This window comes from Copidosoma floridanum, unplaced genomic scaffold, assembly GCF_036245765.1.
Source record: "Copidosoma floridanum isolate Cflo_tuat_1 unplaced genomic scaffold, Cflo_Japanese_pri ptg000009l, whole genome shotgun sequence".
NCBI classification, from domain to species: Eukaryota; Metazoa; Arthropoda; class Insecta; order Hymenoptera; family Encyrtidae; genus Copidosoma; species Copidosoma floridanum.
The window spans coordinates 10,240,479-10,260,106 of NW_028321886.1; the positions used below are offsets into that span (position 1 = coordinate 10,240,479).

The 19,628-nt window shown below is 30.6% G+C and overlaps 1 protein-coding gene across 4 annotated transcripts in view; it reads left to right on the top strand.

Annotated features, from left to right (window-relative positions):
• The window catches only part of slo (calcium-activated potassium channel slo), a 78,753-nt gene that overhangs the window by 40,356 nt on the left and 18,769 nt on the right, over positions 1-19,628 (top strand). For 3 of the 4 annotated variants that reach the window (XM_089589887.1, XM_089589888.1, XM_089589886.1), the window contains exons 8-14: positions 3,366-3,471; positions 6,708-6,860; positions 7,051-7,206; positions 9,671-9,783; positions 14,677-14,832; positions 15,016-15,092; positions 15,631-15,666. In XM_089589887.1, coding sequence (XP_089446013.1) covers positions 3,366-3,471; positions 6,708-6,860; positions 7,051-7,206; positions 9,671-9,783; positions 14,677-14,832; positions 15,016-15,092; positions 15,631-15,666 — 797 coding nt within the window. The remainder of the gene's footprint in view (positions 1-3,365; positions 3,472-6,707; positions 6,861-7,050; positions 7,207-9,670; positions 9,784-14,676; positions 14,833-15,015; positions 15,093-15,630; positions 15,667-19,628) is intronic. The other variant, XM_089589889.1, reaches the window with a different exon arrangement.

Consider the following 19,628-nt stretch of genomic DNA (forward strand, 5'->3'; position numbering starts at 1 on the left):
TCAAAACACAGCGTTTATCGTAAATAAAAAAAAAATTTTATTCAAAGTATGACAGATGAGCAATCGATATTAACAATTGGGATCATATAGTATTGAATTAATTTTAGTAAAAAAAAGCATGTAAAAATGACATTCTAACTGTAAGTGGTACTTGGCACCGTTATTTGGAATAACAGACTTGCAACAAAAGACAAGTGTCTTCTTTGTACGGGTAGACTGAATTTTAGCCCCGCTTTTAGCCTGTTTTGGTGCACCGAAGCGCCGAATCTTACATCAGTGTAATAAATCCAAAAATATTAATATGTCCTACCAAATAAACTCATTCTGTTATTACCTACCGCAAATTTCCACATTAATCCTAACAACAATCTTCGAGTTCCAATGCAAAAACGAGGTGATGTTGAGAAGAGAAGAAGCACAAGAAATAATTACACACCCGGTCAAATCAAAGAAAAATTGGGCTGTGTTTACAGGAAGGAGCCCGATCTCGAGTTGGAGGGCCTCCTCAAAAGGCATTACACGACTGTGGAGTTTTTTCAGGGCACCATGATGAATGCTGTGGATCTGGAGCGCGTCAAGGTACCCTTGATGACTCCCACCATTGCGATGTAATCACGCGAGATACAGTCACATTTGATGCATTTATCTCCCTTCTCTGTCCCTTCAGCACCCCCTCCTCCTCCTTATTATCTTCCTGTAGCACATTTTTTTCATTTATGCTCAGACAGAAGGACATTTTGTTGATGCAATTGAATTTATTTACTTAAAAAAATACATGTAGGTAGCGAGAATAATAATAATAATAATGATAATAGTAACAATAATGCATCAAATTCTTGAAATAGCTTATCTCAAGGTAGAAGACGTGGCACATGCTAAAAAACTAGTGTTGCATAATGAAAATAGCTATAGCTACATTAATCATACATTAACCGTATAGTAACAATGCATTCGTGTGCTGGTGCGGCATTATGTTAAGTAAGCTCTAGAAACGCTACCTGACTTAAATTTTATCTCATCATACCAGTCTAACATTTTTTAAAACAAAATAAGAATATTCCACTGATTGTCTTTTTTTCATGCAACCAATCAGCTTTCACTAACTTCTCAATTAAATATTTCATAAAAACAGAAATTAGTCTGTATGAAAAAATTTGGCTGCTATTGGCAATAAAAACCTCGTTATATTATTCGTCTACATTAAAAAACTTAGCATACACATCAGGGAGGAGAAAATAGATGCGATGAATAAAGAACAAACATACTGACACAAAAAACTACACAATCTCTAATAAAAATAATATTCGTACTCCTAAAAAATTTTTTTATCTTATTCATAATATGACTTGAAAGCAAAACATATCAACAACCACATGAAATGCTATCCATCGAGATCTTTGCATGTACATACACATTCATAAATATCCACTTTTTTTTATTTGAAACCAATCAGACGTAGGTTTCCATAACCCTGTAGAAAAATAAGCAAGTCATCACTCCAAATAAATATCAAAAGGTCTGTTGGCAATCTCCAACTAAGTAATAGTTTTAGTATATTTAGGAATCAATCGTGACTGACACATTTAATTAACTACTTTTGCTTCTATTTTTTCAACAGATATTAAATAATTATAGTCAGCGCGAAAATCCAATGACAAGTATGTAGTATATTTAACTTCACGTATTTTTTCCTCTTATTTCCTTTCTCTCCCATATTTTGCTACCAATCCAATTTCCAAAACAAAGAATCACTTACAGATAGTTTTTAACTGTTTTTGACCTTTTTTTCGCTATTAACTGTTATAGCACGTTTACGTAAATTTTATCTAACTCGTGCGCATGTGCTAGTTACCCGTTATTTCTTAGGATTATTTTTGTAATAAATACGGGGTACGGGTAATCATATGTTTCTACATTTTTGTAAGTACCTCGTTAAAACACTTACACACCTATTTTTTTTTTGTATCAAAAATTCTATTGTATTCATATGTAAGTTTTTACTGTAGTTATTTTCATTATTATTATTATTATTTTCATTATTATTATTATCATTTTCATTATTATTATTATTATTATTATTATTATCGTTATTATTATTATTATTTCCATCACTATTATTTTAAAAAAAAGCGATTTGAGGTCATGTAGAAAATAATCACAACATATACTATTATTTTCTGCCTCACCCTCGATCACTAACGTTTCTTATTCATGATTAACAATGGCGGGTGCTTCTAATTACATTTCGAATGTGTTCTAATTGATATTATAGCACTTATAGTAAGGTGTATGTACTTTGAGATTGCAGATGCTTGTTCTCAAACTGATTTGCTTGTTATACATTCTTAAAATGATTTTTTAGAAAAAGCATTAAGCCCATTTTTCATCGTTTGTAATTCATATGTATATGTAATGCATATATATATATATATATATATATATATATATACACAAATCAGTATAAGAACAAGCATCTACAATCTTGAAGTACATACATCTTACAATAAAAGTGCTATTATATCAATTAGAACACTACACTTACAGTTATTTCTCTTTTGTATCATTATCATGTGTTAATTACGAATTTACTCTTTGTTATCTTATATTATTGTAAGTTACTCGTAGCTACACCACCCTTTATCTACTATAGTTAAATTATGCGTAAAATAGAAAATCGTAAAATCTCTTCTATCAATCAATTAATTTATCATCACATACGGAGAAAATTAATTTAAATTAATTTTGGATGAGAAGCGACTAATTACACAGCTAGTAGATAGTCAGCGCCTAAGAGAAGTGCATGGGTTATGATATATTGAGCTACAATTTTGAATGAGAGTGTTTCACGCTAAATTTTTTAGTGTAGTTATTACTATTGTTATTATTATTATTTTTATTATTATTGGTATTATAAGCGTTACTGTAATATATATACATGGGAATCTTCACGAGAGACGAGTGCATTGAACTAAGAAGACTATTTATTTCATTTTTACTGACATATGTGCAAAGACTACATTATTAATGTTGTTTGTTATATTTACAGTTTTTAGTATTGTTCCTCAAGTCTTAGATAGTGTTTGACATTGAGTCTTAACAAGTGTAATGCACACGTTTTGACTTTATATAAGTAATTTACATTGAAACAACAATCGTTTTAGACGTTTAGGCTTTTTTTAAATAGTAAAGAAAAACAAAAGGTTATTTTACACACGAATTTCATGAAAAAAATAAAATAAAGTCTAGAATGGCATTCGAGGCTGAGGCAAAAAGCACATGGCGACGATCATTGAGTACGTAAAAGTATAGAACGACATTGAATAAATAAATTTGTAATTTTGTTCGGGTTGAAATCCTGAATATAGGAAGCCACCAGATCTCGAGCTGGAGGGACTATTCAAGCGGCACTTCACCACCGTAGAGTTCTTTCAGGGCACCATTATGAATCCAATAGATCTGCAACGGGTCAAGGTGAGTAGCTTTCTAGAGTAGTGAGCTTGTATTATATAGTAAACGATGACATGAGTTTGCGACACTTACTTGACATTAACGCAGGTTATTTATTAATTTAATTATAAATAATTCTTTTTTTGTTATCATCGTTTCTTTTGTGATACTTATCCTTTACAAACGCGTTAATGCTGTTTAACGTTGTGTGTTAATATCTCGCTCGTGTGTTCATGTTTTTATGTAACTGAATGCACAAACGTGAGTCACTCATTGGCTGGTATGTCACATATACCAAGGTGTGTGTATGTGTGTGTGGGCTATCTTGCTACATACTCGAAGGACATTTGAACACAGCGCATAACTTTAAACATTTAAACAAAGTTTTTATCATCAATATATGCATAGATCTGTCTATATTGACTTCAATAATATATATTTGCCGGTATCAGTCGATCTGTAAAATGACCACCCAATTATTTTGCTTAAATAAGACAGTTCTATCGATGAAAGACGAAACTATCGATGACGTAAGAATATGAATGCAATATATTGATACTTAATCTTTATTCTTGTTCCAATTTTCATTGAGAAAAATAAATTAAATATCATATATGTATTTTATGCATCTGTAAAAATTTAATTCATCCATGTAGCATAATTCGTGTTTTGCTGTGTGATCTATATCTGAAGCTGTGCAGTGATCCCAATGACAAAACTTTCAAAACATGTTTTCCGTTATGTATACATACAAATGTACAGAAATGTGAATAGATTATCTTAAAAAATTACACACAATTAGGCTCGTATTCTACAAGTAGCTTCATTTTCATTCCGCAATCTCTTGGTTTTAAGTTTGATCAAACATTTAAAAAGTTATATTTTTTCCATGAAATTTTATAAGTTGATATTTTAGATGCAAGGGCAGTCGAACAAATTTTCGCATCTCGAAAAAATACACTTTTCCTACCTTGAGAGTTTTTGAAAGGCTGATGTGCTCTCGGTAGGAAAAATGGTATTCGCCACATAATCTCCATCCCTCCGGGGCAACCTTACGGACCCTCGGGCCGAAAAATAGCCCCAAAGGTGATGGCGCTTATCCGACGAAAACTACGATTTTTCTGTTAAATGTAAATAAAATTTTTTTTCAACTAATTTAGTACTCTAAAAATTAAATAAAATAATTTTTAAAAATAAAAAAAAAATTTTTTCATTTCAACTCAAAAATAGTGAAATCATATACTAATGAGTATAATAAGTATGATTGAAGATTTAAAATGAAAATAGATTAATTTTTCGTATATTTTTAAATTATCTCTATACTATACAATTCAAAAACGTTGAAAGTTATAAAAAGTTGACTAGAACGAATGATAACAATAAACATTAAAATTAAGTATATTATTCTTCTGTCCGATAAAACAAAAGAAAAATGTCTATGATCATCGCTATCTATGCATCTTTTGAAGACGCTTAACGAAGAATTTTTCATCTCTTACTCACAGTTATGAATTATTTTACTACTACTTCTACTATCTATCCTTATTATTTTCAATTTTTTGTTGCTCTATACAGTCATCAACCTAGTCCACCAGTCGTTATGTCGTTATCGTTGTCGTTGCAATTGTTTCGTTTTTTTTTTTTTTTTTTTTTTCCGTGTATGTAAGAACATTTGTATGGCTTAAAGTTAATTTAAACAGCACGCACATATTGTTACTTGTAAAAAGAAATTGTTGCTATCAGTTTTGTGGAAAAAATTTTATTGTTAAGTTAAGTTGCAAAGAAAAGTTTTTTGTTTTCATACCTAGATCGTCAATGAAATACACATTTTTTTCACTGTACAGTTAGTCTGTGTTGTCATGAATTATGTACTTATTTATACTATTAAGAATACAAACATCAGGAAACTTTTAACTGCTTGCAACGTCTAATTCGCACAACCATACACGTACTAATGTATACATGTAAACACGACCAAATGATACCTTGATCGATAACTCTATAACAAGACGTGAAGAAAAAAAAGAGACTTGGAGTAAGTGCCGAAGAGACTGAGCGGAGCAGAAATTTTAAGTTTACAGGGTAAGTTCAGTGGCAGGCTCAAGGGTTTCTATCAACTACTTGGATAGTTAAGGAATCATTATTTTGAAAAGGTGGTAATTGGAGCAATAATAGAAAGACTTTATTTTTCATAACATTTTTATCTTCTCGATTCACATTACTGTAGATGTATCTTTATAAGTACCTTTTTTTATACGAATGTCTATATTAACATATTACTAGCATTCTTATAAAACACAATTCATTATCGCACTAAATAAGTAGATGCTATTTAAATATCGCTGACTTTTTTGATAAGTTATTAGCAAATTTTTAACTTTGAAGAATTTTTCTCTGTATCAGAGCCTCAAAAATGTAATGTTTATATATTTTATTTAAAAAAAAACCTTTTTTGATAATTAATAAACAAGCAGCCAATTATCAGGAAGCATGCAGTCAGCCGAGGTAAGTGGTAAGCTGCAGTTATTCATGCTTCAATCTAGGTTTATCTTTTTGTCTTTGCAACCCATCAGTAGCTATTAAAGAATTGAATGTATTAGATTTAGGATTTCGATGCTTTTTTTGTTTAGTTTTAGAATATGAATGGTGTGTACAAACACGTGTGGGCTACATGTTGTTAAAAAATTATTTAATGTTTTCCTGCATGTATTTTAAAAATTGTTTCATCAACGAAAAAGGGTAAATACACGATTTTATTGTACGAGAAAAATGAAAGCTAATTGCGTTTATTTTTTGCTAGTGCAATGCATAAAAACCGACAGTACAAATAAATTCGAATTATTAACAAAAGTCGCTATAAACTGTGGTAATTTTAGCAAAAAAATTAGATCAGCTTTATCGATTTCAACTGCAAAGTTGGTACGCAGTTGAGGTGTATTGAGACATTAAAAAATTGTACAGTCAAATAAATATATTTTTAAGGTAAAGAAAACAATTTATTTTTTATTACATTAAATAGAAGCTGTTAACGTACAAAGCTTATGCTTGACCGTAGATTATATCCTTAAAATCTGAAATGTACCTAACCCATTGAAAACTGTCTAAAAAACTTTCAATTTCACCCATAACCTCGTCTCTAATCCATCCAATTCCATTTACATACATACATACATAAAACACATCGACCAAATGAAAAAAATTCACATCAGCATTTCTTAATGCATGGGAGGGAAGAATGAGATGAGCGTTTAAATTTTTAGGTCCACGAAGCTGATGCATGCTTGGTTTTGGCTAATAAGTATTGCCAGGATCCTGATGCTGAGGATGCTGCAAACATTATGCGTGTCATCTCTATCAAAAACTACTCGGACGATATTCGCGTTATCATACAGCTAATGCAGTATCACAATAAGGTGAGATTTACTTCTTGAGAAGAGTAATTGAGGCTATATACGTTGCATGATTATGTAACACATGTTTATCACAAAAACATTGCTCTGCATTGACTGCAATGTATATTTTCCTGAGATGGTTACTATACTGAGATTATTATACCTACATCATGTGATTCTAAAATCGACTGAGACTCTTTCGTATGCGTAGGCCTATTTGCTAAATATTCCATCGTGGGACTGGAAACAAGGCGATGACGTAATATGCCTGGCAGAGCTGAAGCTGGGCTTCATAGCTCAGTCTTGCCTGGCTCCGGGATTCAGTACGATGATGGCCAATCTTTTCGCCATGCGTTCCTTTAAGACGGTCAGTACATTACGTTTAAACACACGCTAAGTTTAATAATTTATTTTCTTTTTCAAAAATTAATCATGTATGTATGTGTAAGTTTTTGGAAAAAAAACCGTCAGGAGATTTTTTGAAGATTTTTCCAATCGACAGACATAGGAAATTTTTTATTTTTTCTCAACGTGCTTTGTAATGATTAATTTTTTTTCTCTCGCCAAGAAAAAAACATAAAAATTTCAAAGTTCTTGAAACTCTATACTTACTACAAAGACTCTTAAAAAAAAAAAGACCCTGACACTTATGTAGTCTTAGAGAAACTGGAGATTACATACATGCAAAAGGTACATACGTACGTACATAGTGGTGCGTGTAATAAATATTACCGAGAAAAGTCGTTGGTTGATAATTGGTACCAGTCGCCCGTACGTACACACAGGCTTGGCAGAACGACTACCTACGCGGCACCGGGATGGAGATGTACACCGAAACACTGAGCCCTACCTTCATCGGGATGCCCTTTGCAAAGGCCACTGAGTAAGTCGGCCCATCATCAAAGTTAACAGAAACCCTCAAACTAAAAAAAATAAGAGATATTCCAAATAATGAACTGATTATGAGTAATGCAGTACTAACTCTACAAACGGCTATCGCCAACCAATTCAAGAGACTTCTTCTATCATTAGCATTTTCATTGAATACAATTACAATCAAATCAATTTTTTTCATACCAAAAAAAATCTTTAAGAGAAAAAAAACTCGCTTTTTAATACATATTACATATTGGGATTCATCGTTCACAATCGTATCAAAAATCGAGTGTATACCATGGCAAAGAAAATTCGAGATACTTGAAAAAGGTGGATCTAAGTGAAGAGAAAAACTTTTTTAGTATAAAAAAAAAAAAAAAAAAAAAAAAAAACAGCTGTTGAAAGTGTAATGTATTACATTTTTGTAAGGTCTCTTGGATTGGGATACGAAGGAAATAGTTTTATATACATATAATATATATACATATATATATTTTAAGCTTCGCCTTTCGCCTATGTCTTTACGTCACACACTATGCTCCACACTATGCTACATCCAATATTTAATTAAATATTTTTTTTTTCTGTCTAACTATTTTCAAGCATATCTACCAATAAGTATGTGAATGATGCAATACAAAAATGTGTTTAAAAATACAAAATAATGACAGTCACATTTGTGCTAATCACTAATTAATGTGAATCAATCACCTTTCATTGCTTTCAATTATAACTCAAGTGTACTATCTCACTTTTTCTACGACTACAGTTTTTTTTTTTCGTTTGCAAACATTATGTTGATATTTGCCCTCATCGTGGGCGTCGAGTTACCAAGCTAATCAATAATCGCCGAAATAATAGCAGCTGTCTATGTAGTCATTTTATATTTAACTTTTTTGAGGACTTTTTTCGACTCTACTGTGCGATGAAAAAAACTATGATCCGTTTGATTTTCGGTATTCTTTAATATCTCTCAATGACTAACTTGGAAAATATTTTTTACTTCACTATTACACAATCAAAAGTGAAGAAGGCGCTGATAGCGGTTTTAAAATAGTATTTTTTTTTCTTTTTTTTACCAAGTATAAAAAATCAAGCATACTCCAATATCGTTACTTACAAATAACTAAAAAATCATTAGTGTTAAGCCATAATAAACTTATTGTAGAAAATTTTTTCAAGATAACACATGCGTTAGTGGTAATTTTTAACTATCAAAGATTTTAACTGCTAATTTCAACTATTAAATCAGTGGATATCTAATCATTTATAATAAGAGAGATGCTTAACAAAAACTTTTCAATTGTCAATGTAGATTTTTTGTTGGAAAAGTTAACAAAAATATTACATGAAAACGTAAAAAAATTTTTTAAACACTTAAAAACACGTGATAAACATACAAAAAAAGTAAGCATTGCAAAAAAATTAATTAATTAAAAAAAAAAAACAAAAAAAAAATGACGTCAAAAACACGTAAGCTGGGTATGTACAAGAAACAAGACTCGATGTGCGCTTGTAATTCGTTATTTTTTCATGGTTCTGTTTTCTCCAATGCAGATGAACAAAAAGCGAAGACTATTAGGTATTGTATTTGAGCTATTTTCCAATCGGGAAATACGTTACATAGGAATTGATAACCGTATTGTTCGGTTAAAAATATTGACACAGAGCTGTTTAACCGATAAGAAGAGGGGATGTGCTTTCGTACACTCTTTCAACGAGTTATCGAATATAATGGTATTTTACATCATTTTCTCAGTTTTCGAAAGACTCGGGTATTACTTGAACAATACATCACAAACACATAAATGTAAAAAATGATGTAGGATTGTTTAGCGTAAAACTAAATGTATCTTGATTGAAAAATAGGAAAATAAAAATAATGCTTGTGAATATATGAGTTCAACTGAATGAACGAGATGATGACGTGAAGCCATGGTTGGTTGGTGTTTCAGTCGCCGGACACTCAAGCGTGGCAGAACGATTACCTGCAAGGCACAGGCTGCGAGATGTACACGGAAACCCTGTCCCCGTCCTTTACCGGGATGACATTTCCCCAAGCCAGCGAGTAAGTCACTCGCTGCCCACGGCTGCCACACATGCAAACTCTTCCTTTCTCTCTCTCTCTCTCTCTCTCTCTCTCTCTCTCTCTCTCTCTCTCTCTCTAATTCAATATTTTTACTTCAGTTTGTTTTTCTCCTACTTTATTTTTCTTCATTCTGTTGTCTATTTTACTTTTTTCTCATATTCCAATTTTTATCATTGGAAGCAAATGAACCAATACTATTATTCGAAATAATTTTTATAAAATTAAACATACAATTTTCTTTCATACATTTTTATCAATTGTGATTTGCTTGTTCAGGTCAAGACTTATTTCCACTAATTTTTTTCTTATGTTTCTCTCTTTTCCTGGCAATTTTAAGGGGCTCTTTACTCAAACAGAAAATAAATCCGACGAGTAGATATGGAAAAAATATTGTAACGCGGATCCATTTGTGAAAATACAGTTAAATTCATAAAAAAATTAAAGACATTAAAGAGTTGACTTTCATGAGCTACGAGGTCCTCTTGACTCTCGGGCTAATATGTAATTGTGCTTGTTTTTAAAACGCTTTTAAATAGAGGTTGATGTGTAGCACAGCAGCATGTATCAGTACATGTATGCTGTGTTTTCATAATTTTTATCTATTTCGACTTTTTATAGAAATGGTAAGTTTTTGTATTGACTAAAATGCATTACAACAATGTATTAAGTAAGTGATTACAAAATTTTTTTAACCAGCATATAATCCGCGTTACCGGACATGAAGTATCTCTTTAACTTGTTATAAACTATAACCATATTTATTTTTTGATACATTCGGCCAGTTAACTGATTTTTAGGTATCAATTTTTTAGTTTTTATGTGGACCAGAACAGTTGGTAAAGAGCCTTCTTAACATTCATCTAGTTTTATGTATACATATTTCTTGAACATCATATTTTATACTATTTCGTCCGATTTTCTAGATACACTTTGTAATTTTAAATAAATTTGAACGAAACAAGCACTTAACATGTCCATCTCTTATGTTATACAAATCATTTGTTATTCCTTTGTACTATTGTTACAGTGTTTTTTCTTTCCATACCTCCTTAAAATCACGATAGCTTACGGTTTTAAAGGCATTTTTCTCCTAGTGTTTCATCGTAAGAATAAATAATAGAGATAGATAGAAAAAGCGCTGTATAAAAAACTGTAGCAAACACTATCACTCTTTTTCTTTTTTGCGCTGAAGGTTTTTATAGAAGACTTTTATAGAAGGCCCTTGTAACGCAATATGCCGCACTAGTGTTTCCAAGTGTACATTTTTTGTGTAAAATCTCCTTATTTATTATTTTTTCGTCCCTTGCCTTTTTGTCTGAGCGCTTGCACACAGTTCCTTTTTTTTTGACTCGCTTTTATTTCTCTCATTTTTTGTTTATCGTAAAATATTATGTTTACTTTAAACTCTAGATTAGCGTTTTTCTCTTTTTCTTGCAGTTCATCAACAGACAATATCGACCAAAATATTTTTAACTCTATTTTAACTGCTTAGAATTTTGTTATAACTTGTGAGAAATATTCGATACTGGATGTGTGCAAGCGTGCATGTAAATTTTGCATTTTGTACATGTTAAATAGTTTTTGTCCCTTTTAAGTTCACTATTGATTTACATAGATTATTGTTATTTAAAAAAGTGCACTTTTTTTAGTTATAAATTAATTTTTGTACTAGCAATATGCATTCTCTCACATTATAGAGAACATTATTTTACTCACACTCAGTCTTTACACTCATACACCGTCACCCATATACACATATACGTGTGTGTGTGTGTGTTTTACTCGTTTACTATATTTGGTTTCGTTCGTTTGATTTTAGTTTAAAAAAATATTCGACAAACTGCCATAATATTTCACTTTGGTAGGAGAGATTCGTATCACTGGAGACGCATTACGCCGACAAATGGTATCATTGCACACTTCTTCAATAACATGTGTAACTGGGTGCACACTATTGAAATAGAACTCAGGAAATATAAAAATATGCTAGCGTTACATCTATACAAAATGATACTTATATAGCTTATTCTCGGTGTAACTTGTAACAGTGCGTATGCGGCTTGAGAGTATGACATGTACACTCACTATGTACACACACACATATATATATATACATATTTTTTACAGCAGTTGGTCCATAAGTGAACTTATTCAATAAAAACACAAACGGATGATCATTCAATAAAAGTTAAAATTCGTCATCGGTTTTTAAAGTACTGATGCTACCGATACTAGATATTATTTCAGATTACGACATAATGGATAAGGGTGGTTCGGAAGTTCAAAATCAGAGTTTTATGAATGGCATTTTGTCTACGTGTATGAAAAATATTTTGTGTTTATAAACTAAGTCATTATGTTTTTGGGCTTCATTTAAATTCCGAGTATACGATTCATTCAAGAGATTATTAAAAGTTTTTCTTCAATAAGCTGCGATCAAAGCACACGAAGTTTAATAAATAGTTAAAATGTTTGTTTGTATTGACTTGGTGCACATTTACTTTATTCATTGAAAAACAGCGCTCTCAAAATCCAAGGATAAAAATTTCGTTACTTCTTATTTTACATATTTTTACATTGATCTTACAGAGCTAAGGTGTGCTTAATGATTTTTTAATTCGTAAAAAATTACTTCCCTCTAATGCAAAAAAAAATCATGTTGGCCAAAGTTTTAACCCTCAACAATTGGGTGTGCTGTTTTTACTAGTATGCGTGTTTAAAGCAATGTATCAAATAAATAAATAAAATTAAATTTGAATAATTTTCTCAAATTTCTTTAAAATCCGTAATTTTTATTACATATTACTTCATTTTTATCTCACCAAATTTTATTTGTGTAAATAAATGTAAATATTTATTTTATTAAAATTAGATATGTGCTGAGTTAGTAACTATGAGCTTTATTCTTTTGCAAATATTACGTTTTTCACAATAACGCACAGCATTTTTTTGATTTGAAAAATATTCTCGCACACGCCATTTTAGTTAATATTTTGTTGACATCTTAATTATCATTAATGCCTTATTACTACTAAATTTTTTGTTCAATATTATTTCTTTGACTATTTACGTTTAAAATTACTGTAACCACTAAACTCTATTACTATTCTGTCGTTTGCGTGTGTGGGAGTTCAAGTATTTTTTTCAATAGTCCTAATTAGATTTTTATTTTTATCATACAGCTGCTACTTTTTACAAAAATCTACACTTCCTACTAGAGGAAGCCTCTTACGCTGTATACTTTTACATGTATACAATCGTTTATTCAACTTATTATTACTACACTGATATGCGAAGATGTGTTACAATTAGAGAATAGTTGGTAGCTTAGAGTCATAAAACTTATTAAAATAGAAGAGCCTGACTTTTTTTTGAAAATTTAATATCTGTTACGAATGTTATCATTACTATGATTAAAAGATAGATAGTACTAATCTTAGATTTTAGAACGTGTAAAAATTATGTAGCACTTGCTTGCGTCATCAAACAATTTTATCTTTCTACGGCTTCTCACCTCTTTCTTACCAATCGTAAAATAAATGTTTTTAATAACTAAATGAAAAAATAGTTTTTGTCACAGAAGTGCCATCGCCACCGGGGCTATTTCGCGTCCATAAGGGACTGCCGGTTAAGTGGCACTCGTGTGGCGAATCTTACTTTTCTAGCCAAGGGCGCACTAAGCGTCTAAATGTCCTGAAAAACGCCCGAGGCCAGAAAAGGATTTTTTCATGTTTTCTCTTTCATTGAATGCGCAAAACTCTTAAAGAATTGACACTTTCGCTTTCATCTACCATACATTGCATTTAAAACTAATTTGCTGTTTATCCTGCTTTGAAGCACTAATAACTAGGTATTTATAAGCAACTAAGTAGTGTTATTAAAAACAGATGATGCATTAACTTTTTAAATACTCGTTTGCAATATTTTAATTTAACTACTGTCAAATAAAGACGCATTGGCTACCTACAATGAACTTATCGATTAGGTAACAAAATTAGTATAACACAACCCCAAGGCTAAAAAGATGGATTTCCTTGCATGTGTGTCATGATGTTTGATTGAAAGTTGAGGACGTCATAACGCACGCTAGGGCATCTAATAATTTAGCCATGTGTCGTATAGTGTTCTTTTTTATCCTTGATTAAAAGTACGTTCACTAAATTGATGTTAATTGATGTAATGTTGCCGGCTACTATAATTAAAATTGAGCCATGAACTAGATTTTTGAATTGAGCAAACAAGAAAATTTTTTATCCACGTTAATGCATTATTGGTTTTAACATCTTTTGTTTTTGTCATTCGTACAAACATGAAAAAAAAATTTGTATCAGGATGATAACTGAGAGATCATATTTGTCAATAATTTACTTTTTTATTATGTCGATCCTATTAAAATTTCTTACGTTTTTAAGAGAATACGATATCTTAGTTTATATAACTATCGCGAGTATCAATTGAATCTCCGTAAATGAAGAAAACATGATCCCTTAGTTGTTTTCTAATTCTGAAAATAATTTTTAAAATCCATTTTTTTTTTCAACTTTCAGTTGTTTTTAGTATCGTTCATTCATTCTCATTTCTCGTCTAAAAATTACTATTTTTCAATTTCTTTACTCAAAGTATATGTCTCACAATCACGCAACCACTTCCTAACATACGAAAACCCGAATGCACCTCTTACTAAAAACACTTCATCTCAAGATTTTTCGCGAAACAATTTCACTCTTACACCAACACTAGAGCGGGCTGGCTAAGCTTGCACGCGCGAGCAGGCACTGGCCCATATGCCTGCTTGCCTACCTGCCTGTATGCTTGTCTGCCTGCCTGTCTACTCGTCACAAAGATATGACTGTTTCACGGACTGATTCCTAGGTTGTGCTTTACGAAACTAAAGCTACTACTACTGGCGATTGAGATCAAAGGGGAGGGTGGCGCAGACAGTAAGATATCGATCAACCCACGTGGCGCCAAGATTTCAGCCAATACCCAGGGATTCTTCATTGCCCAATCAGCCGACGAAGTCAAACGGTATTATTATGTTTTATAAGAGCATGCAAGTGCACTGTTTTGTATTGATGTTAACACTGATTTTAAATTGTCGTTGAAATACTTTTTTTACCATTGGAATTTAAAAAATAACGATTTTTCCACCAAATATCATTTTGAAGCATAAATCTAATACCTTTTTTACACGTTTGTTCTTCTTTACAGAGCGTGGTTTTACTGTAAGGCCTGTCACGAAGACATTAAGGATGAAACTTTAATCAAGAAGTGCAAATGCAAAAATTGTAAGTCCTTCCAGACATATACTTTCTTATATTTACCATCATACAAACTGGCCAATTTTTTAACTTAGAAACTAATTGTCCATTTACTTTCAATACAAAAAAATTGGCTTGGGTTGATTAAATAATATTTTTACCGATAAATATGATAAATGAATCGTATTTTTTCTAATCAAAACAGTTACAATAACAATAACAACAACTTGTATTCACACAGTTCTGATGTTTGATTTTCCAGTTAAAAATATCGAAAGAAACCGTACAACTTTTAGATAAAAATTAGAATCAGACAATCAAACGAAGAGATTAAACGTTAAAAAATTTAGGGTAAAAAATTGTTTTGTACTTATACTTATATAATAATAAATACAAACACTCAAGTTTATTATTATATCGATTTTTACTGAGATCACAGATCGCTATAAAAATAAGAGAAAAAAAAAAAAAAATTGATTGGAAAATAAATAATAATAGTATAACTGTGAGAAATAACTTAGACGGACATAGTTATGACGATATTATTTGTGATACATTCATTCAGTGGGGCAGCAGCAGCGTTCCTGGGGCCGGGACCTAGGTAACTTCTCTCTCACTCGCCTCGTTTGAACGTCTTTTTTCGATTATCACTTTTTTCTCTCTGTTTTTATCCATCCATCTCTTTTACTCTATTTCTCTTTTTGAAAATATTTTTCTAGTCGAATTTTTTTACAACCTTACTATACCTTATTTTTTATTACATCTGAATTATCCTCTTTGTTATTTTACCTTAATCTTTCTTTCATAGAGTTCTTTACTTATCTCAATGTGTGGGTAGTACATGTATATAGGCACTTTCATGCATACAGAGGAGTCAATTATTTTAAATTTCATAATTTTGTATCCTCAATTGCTGATAATGGACCTATGATTGCCCATTGCACGGAGAGAGTTACGAGTCACTCCCGGTTGGGGTACATACTAAAACCGTATGGCTACACTAGGAGGCGATAAAGATTTATCAGATCACGCGTTAGTAATTATTTACTTTATCTCCTTAAGTGTGTATGTTACTATTCTCAGCTCTCATCATACTGAATTGTTTTTATAACTTAAAACTAAAGTAGAAAAAATTGTTTTGAAAACTAGAAATATCGAAAAATATGGTGTTTTATAAGAATTTTTGTAGTAATTTTTTCAAGCAGGATAAAAAAAATTTATTAGTTTAATTACGGGGTTATTACATCATATTTTTAAGTGTAAAAAAATCATCTCAATTAAATAAAAAGTTAAGTAATGAAATTTATGAAAATGCAGAGAAATTTGCAAGAAGGGCTAATGTTTGTTTTGAATTATGGTATGGTATTTTTGGAGCAAAAATGTTAATTTAAGGCTATATAAGAATGATTCAGGTGATAAGAGTTTGAAAAATTCTTTTTTAAAATAATAGACAACTTACCGTATGTTTTAAGCACTATATACATGTCTACTCTCCATATTTATTATATACCTATTTATTTTACTTTGTTCAAATTTGAAGCGATCTGCCAGAAAATTAATTTAGATTGGCTGTATTGGAAATAATTTTTTTCTATTGCTGAATTAAAAAATTTTTTTTTTCAATCGTATTGACTTATTAATTTATTGTTACTTCTTCTACAACTCTTCTTTTTCTCTAATTTTATTTTCGTTGTAATATATCGCTCGTTCACTTATTGAAAACACCGTTTGCAGTTTGCGACCTTATTAGCTGATGCAACTTAGTATTAAAGTTTTTCTCACATGAAGTTACGAAAATATATTTTTGTATTGTTTGTACTCTTTATTCATTTGTTGCAATAATGTTAAGATTTTCACGATGATTATGGTGATTGCGATTAAAACGCTCTGCATTGAAATTTTTCTCAGCCCCTGTTTTATCATCTACAAATCGTTTCCTTATATTTTACTATTATTTTTTCGTTCACACACCAATCCCCTTTTTTTGGTAAGATGGAAGAACACTGGAATGCCGCTTGAATGACGTTTAATTTTTTCCCTCTATTTTTAGTTTTTTCTATAAAATACTTCTTTGCATTTATTCAACTATCCGTATTATCTTGTTTTATCTCTCCTTCTAAATCAACAAATGTAAAGTTTCAAGACATCTTTTTTTCAAATTGGAGGATTAAAAGCTTGAATATGCGTTAGATATCTCCTAGAAGTATCATTTGAAGTTAACATGCGACACTTAATATTCTACTAATCCAATAAACATTAAAAGCAGTAACTTTACTTTTTTTTAAACACAAATTCACAACTCAAATATGTTTACCGTTTGCATAGTTTCAGTAGTTTGATCCCATTAAAAAGCGATTTTTGTACAGATTAAAAAAAACTTTAGTTCGAAAAATAAAAACTTGATTTTAAAACTAGTATGCACCCTAGTGATTCATTCATCTCGTCTCTATATCTTTTCTTCTTACTGTCTTCCCCTATCTACTTATTTTTTTTTGGCTGGCATGTAAACTATGATGTGGCTATCAATACAAAGCTCACGTCTGATTCATTATGACTCTAATTTCCTGCATCTCTGCCTTTCTCTCTCTCTCTCTCTCTCTCTCTCTCTGCCTTTTTCTATTCTTTTTTTTTTTCGTTACCTCTTTTTTTTACGGTTGTGTAGAGACTATTCCAGTGATGGTGTTCCTTTACATGCAGCCTTATATCATTAAATTTCTCAAGGGCACCAACATATGAACGTCAAATATGATTGGCTCCTGCTTTTATCCAATTTTTTTTCTTAATCTGTATCATTCTTTGCAAATACTTTGAAAATGATTGTAAAAATCTTACTGTGTACCTATTTATTTGAGCAAACTGTTCTCGACTACAAATATTAGAATGTCATAAAATAAAATTTTTTTTTTGGAATACATTATCACACAATGCAGTATAAAAAATTTTTAAATGTTTGTACCTTTTTGCAAGTTAATATTATAAATATTTCAAAAAAAGAAAATGGATTAAACAAATATAATTATCAAGTTTTTTATCGTTGCCCGTAGTTATGCTAACATAACAATCAGTTGAGTTGAAACATAAAATTATTTTCTAAAACCGTTTTTAACCATCAAAACTATTTATATTAACTAAATCAACTGTTAGACTTGATGGGAAAAATTTGAACTAGTTTTTATGGTTGGTTTTCTTTTCGTTCGAAAAGAAATTTGGACTAATCGTAAACAGCGGTTGCAAGTGGAATATTAACAAATTCATACAATATTTCTGCTCACTTTCAATGGATACCCATCACTATCCTCAATTTTTACGCTATTTTTTATATTATCGAATCATCTACTTTCTTACAACAACTGGTATTCTTTCTATCTTTTATTTTTTTCTCCAAATAAGATAACTTAGATACTTATCTGGATACATAAGCGACTTGCTGTTTTTCTCTCAAAATTTATTTTTTAATGCATTTTTTTTGGAAATTTATTGTGTTTTTTTAACTAAAACAAATCTAGTTTTTTTAGTTCAAATAAGTGGCTAAGATTATATCTTCATCCCTAGTTAAAGAAGTACTTGGTTCGGTCTCCTACGACTAATAGTATGATTCAAAGCTTCCCTTGAAAAAAATGATGATTCAGAATTCTCGAAAAAAAAAAAAAAATACTTTCCATGGTGTTTTTGCGAGAAAAATTACATTTAAAGTGTATAGTTGAATTATAGTAAAAATAATTTATTTTTAGTGTTAATTTTAATAAAAAACGTTATTTTTCGTAGTGTTTGAATCGTGTTTTATTTTTTTAGGAACTTAAATTGTATTCTTCTTTGGTTAAAATTCAAACTGTATGTATTCTGAAAGGGGAATCTTGATTCTTTTTTTTTTTTGTGGGAAGCTCAGAATTAGACTCTTTAGTGAGAAACTCTGAATTCCTTTTTTTCTTTGGGGGGTTTGCATACTGTATTTTTTTTCGTTAAATGCTGAATCAAATTTATTTTTGTAAAAGGCAACGATACAGGAATCTCCTTGTGCTAAGATTACGGCTGCTTCAGAAATGTATTTTACAATGTGACTAGAGCAAAAACTGTAAGCCTTGAGAATGTGTGATTTTATGCTAGAAAACAAAATGTACAAACTTAATGGTAAATGAGTTCCATGAAAAATATGTTAGAAGAATCTGATCTAAGTTTAATACCGTAACTTTACCATGAAATGCTGTTTTCACTATTTGTGAAACAGTAGATAATTCTTAAGTACCAATAATTATATATACTTGATACAATTAAGTTACTTTAAAAACTAATTGGTATTCATTAACTATAGGTAGTCGTAGTACAAACAACATTATTGCTCTTTATTGATCATAAGAAACATTGTAAAGTTTATCAAAAAACAGCTATTGTATATATTAAACAGTTACATGGAATACAATAACTTCTTAAATATTTATGTTATTTATAAAGCCTTCGTAAGAGAGAAACATCACATTACAGTACATTAATAACATAGACAGAAATTTTTTTTAAACTTGCAGTCGTGTCATATACGTCCTATATACATGTTATGGTCATTGGTTT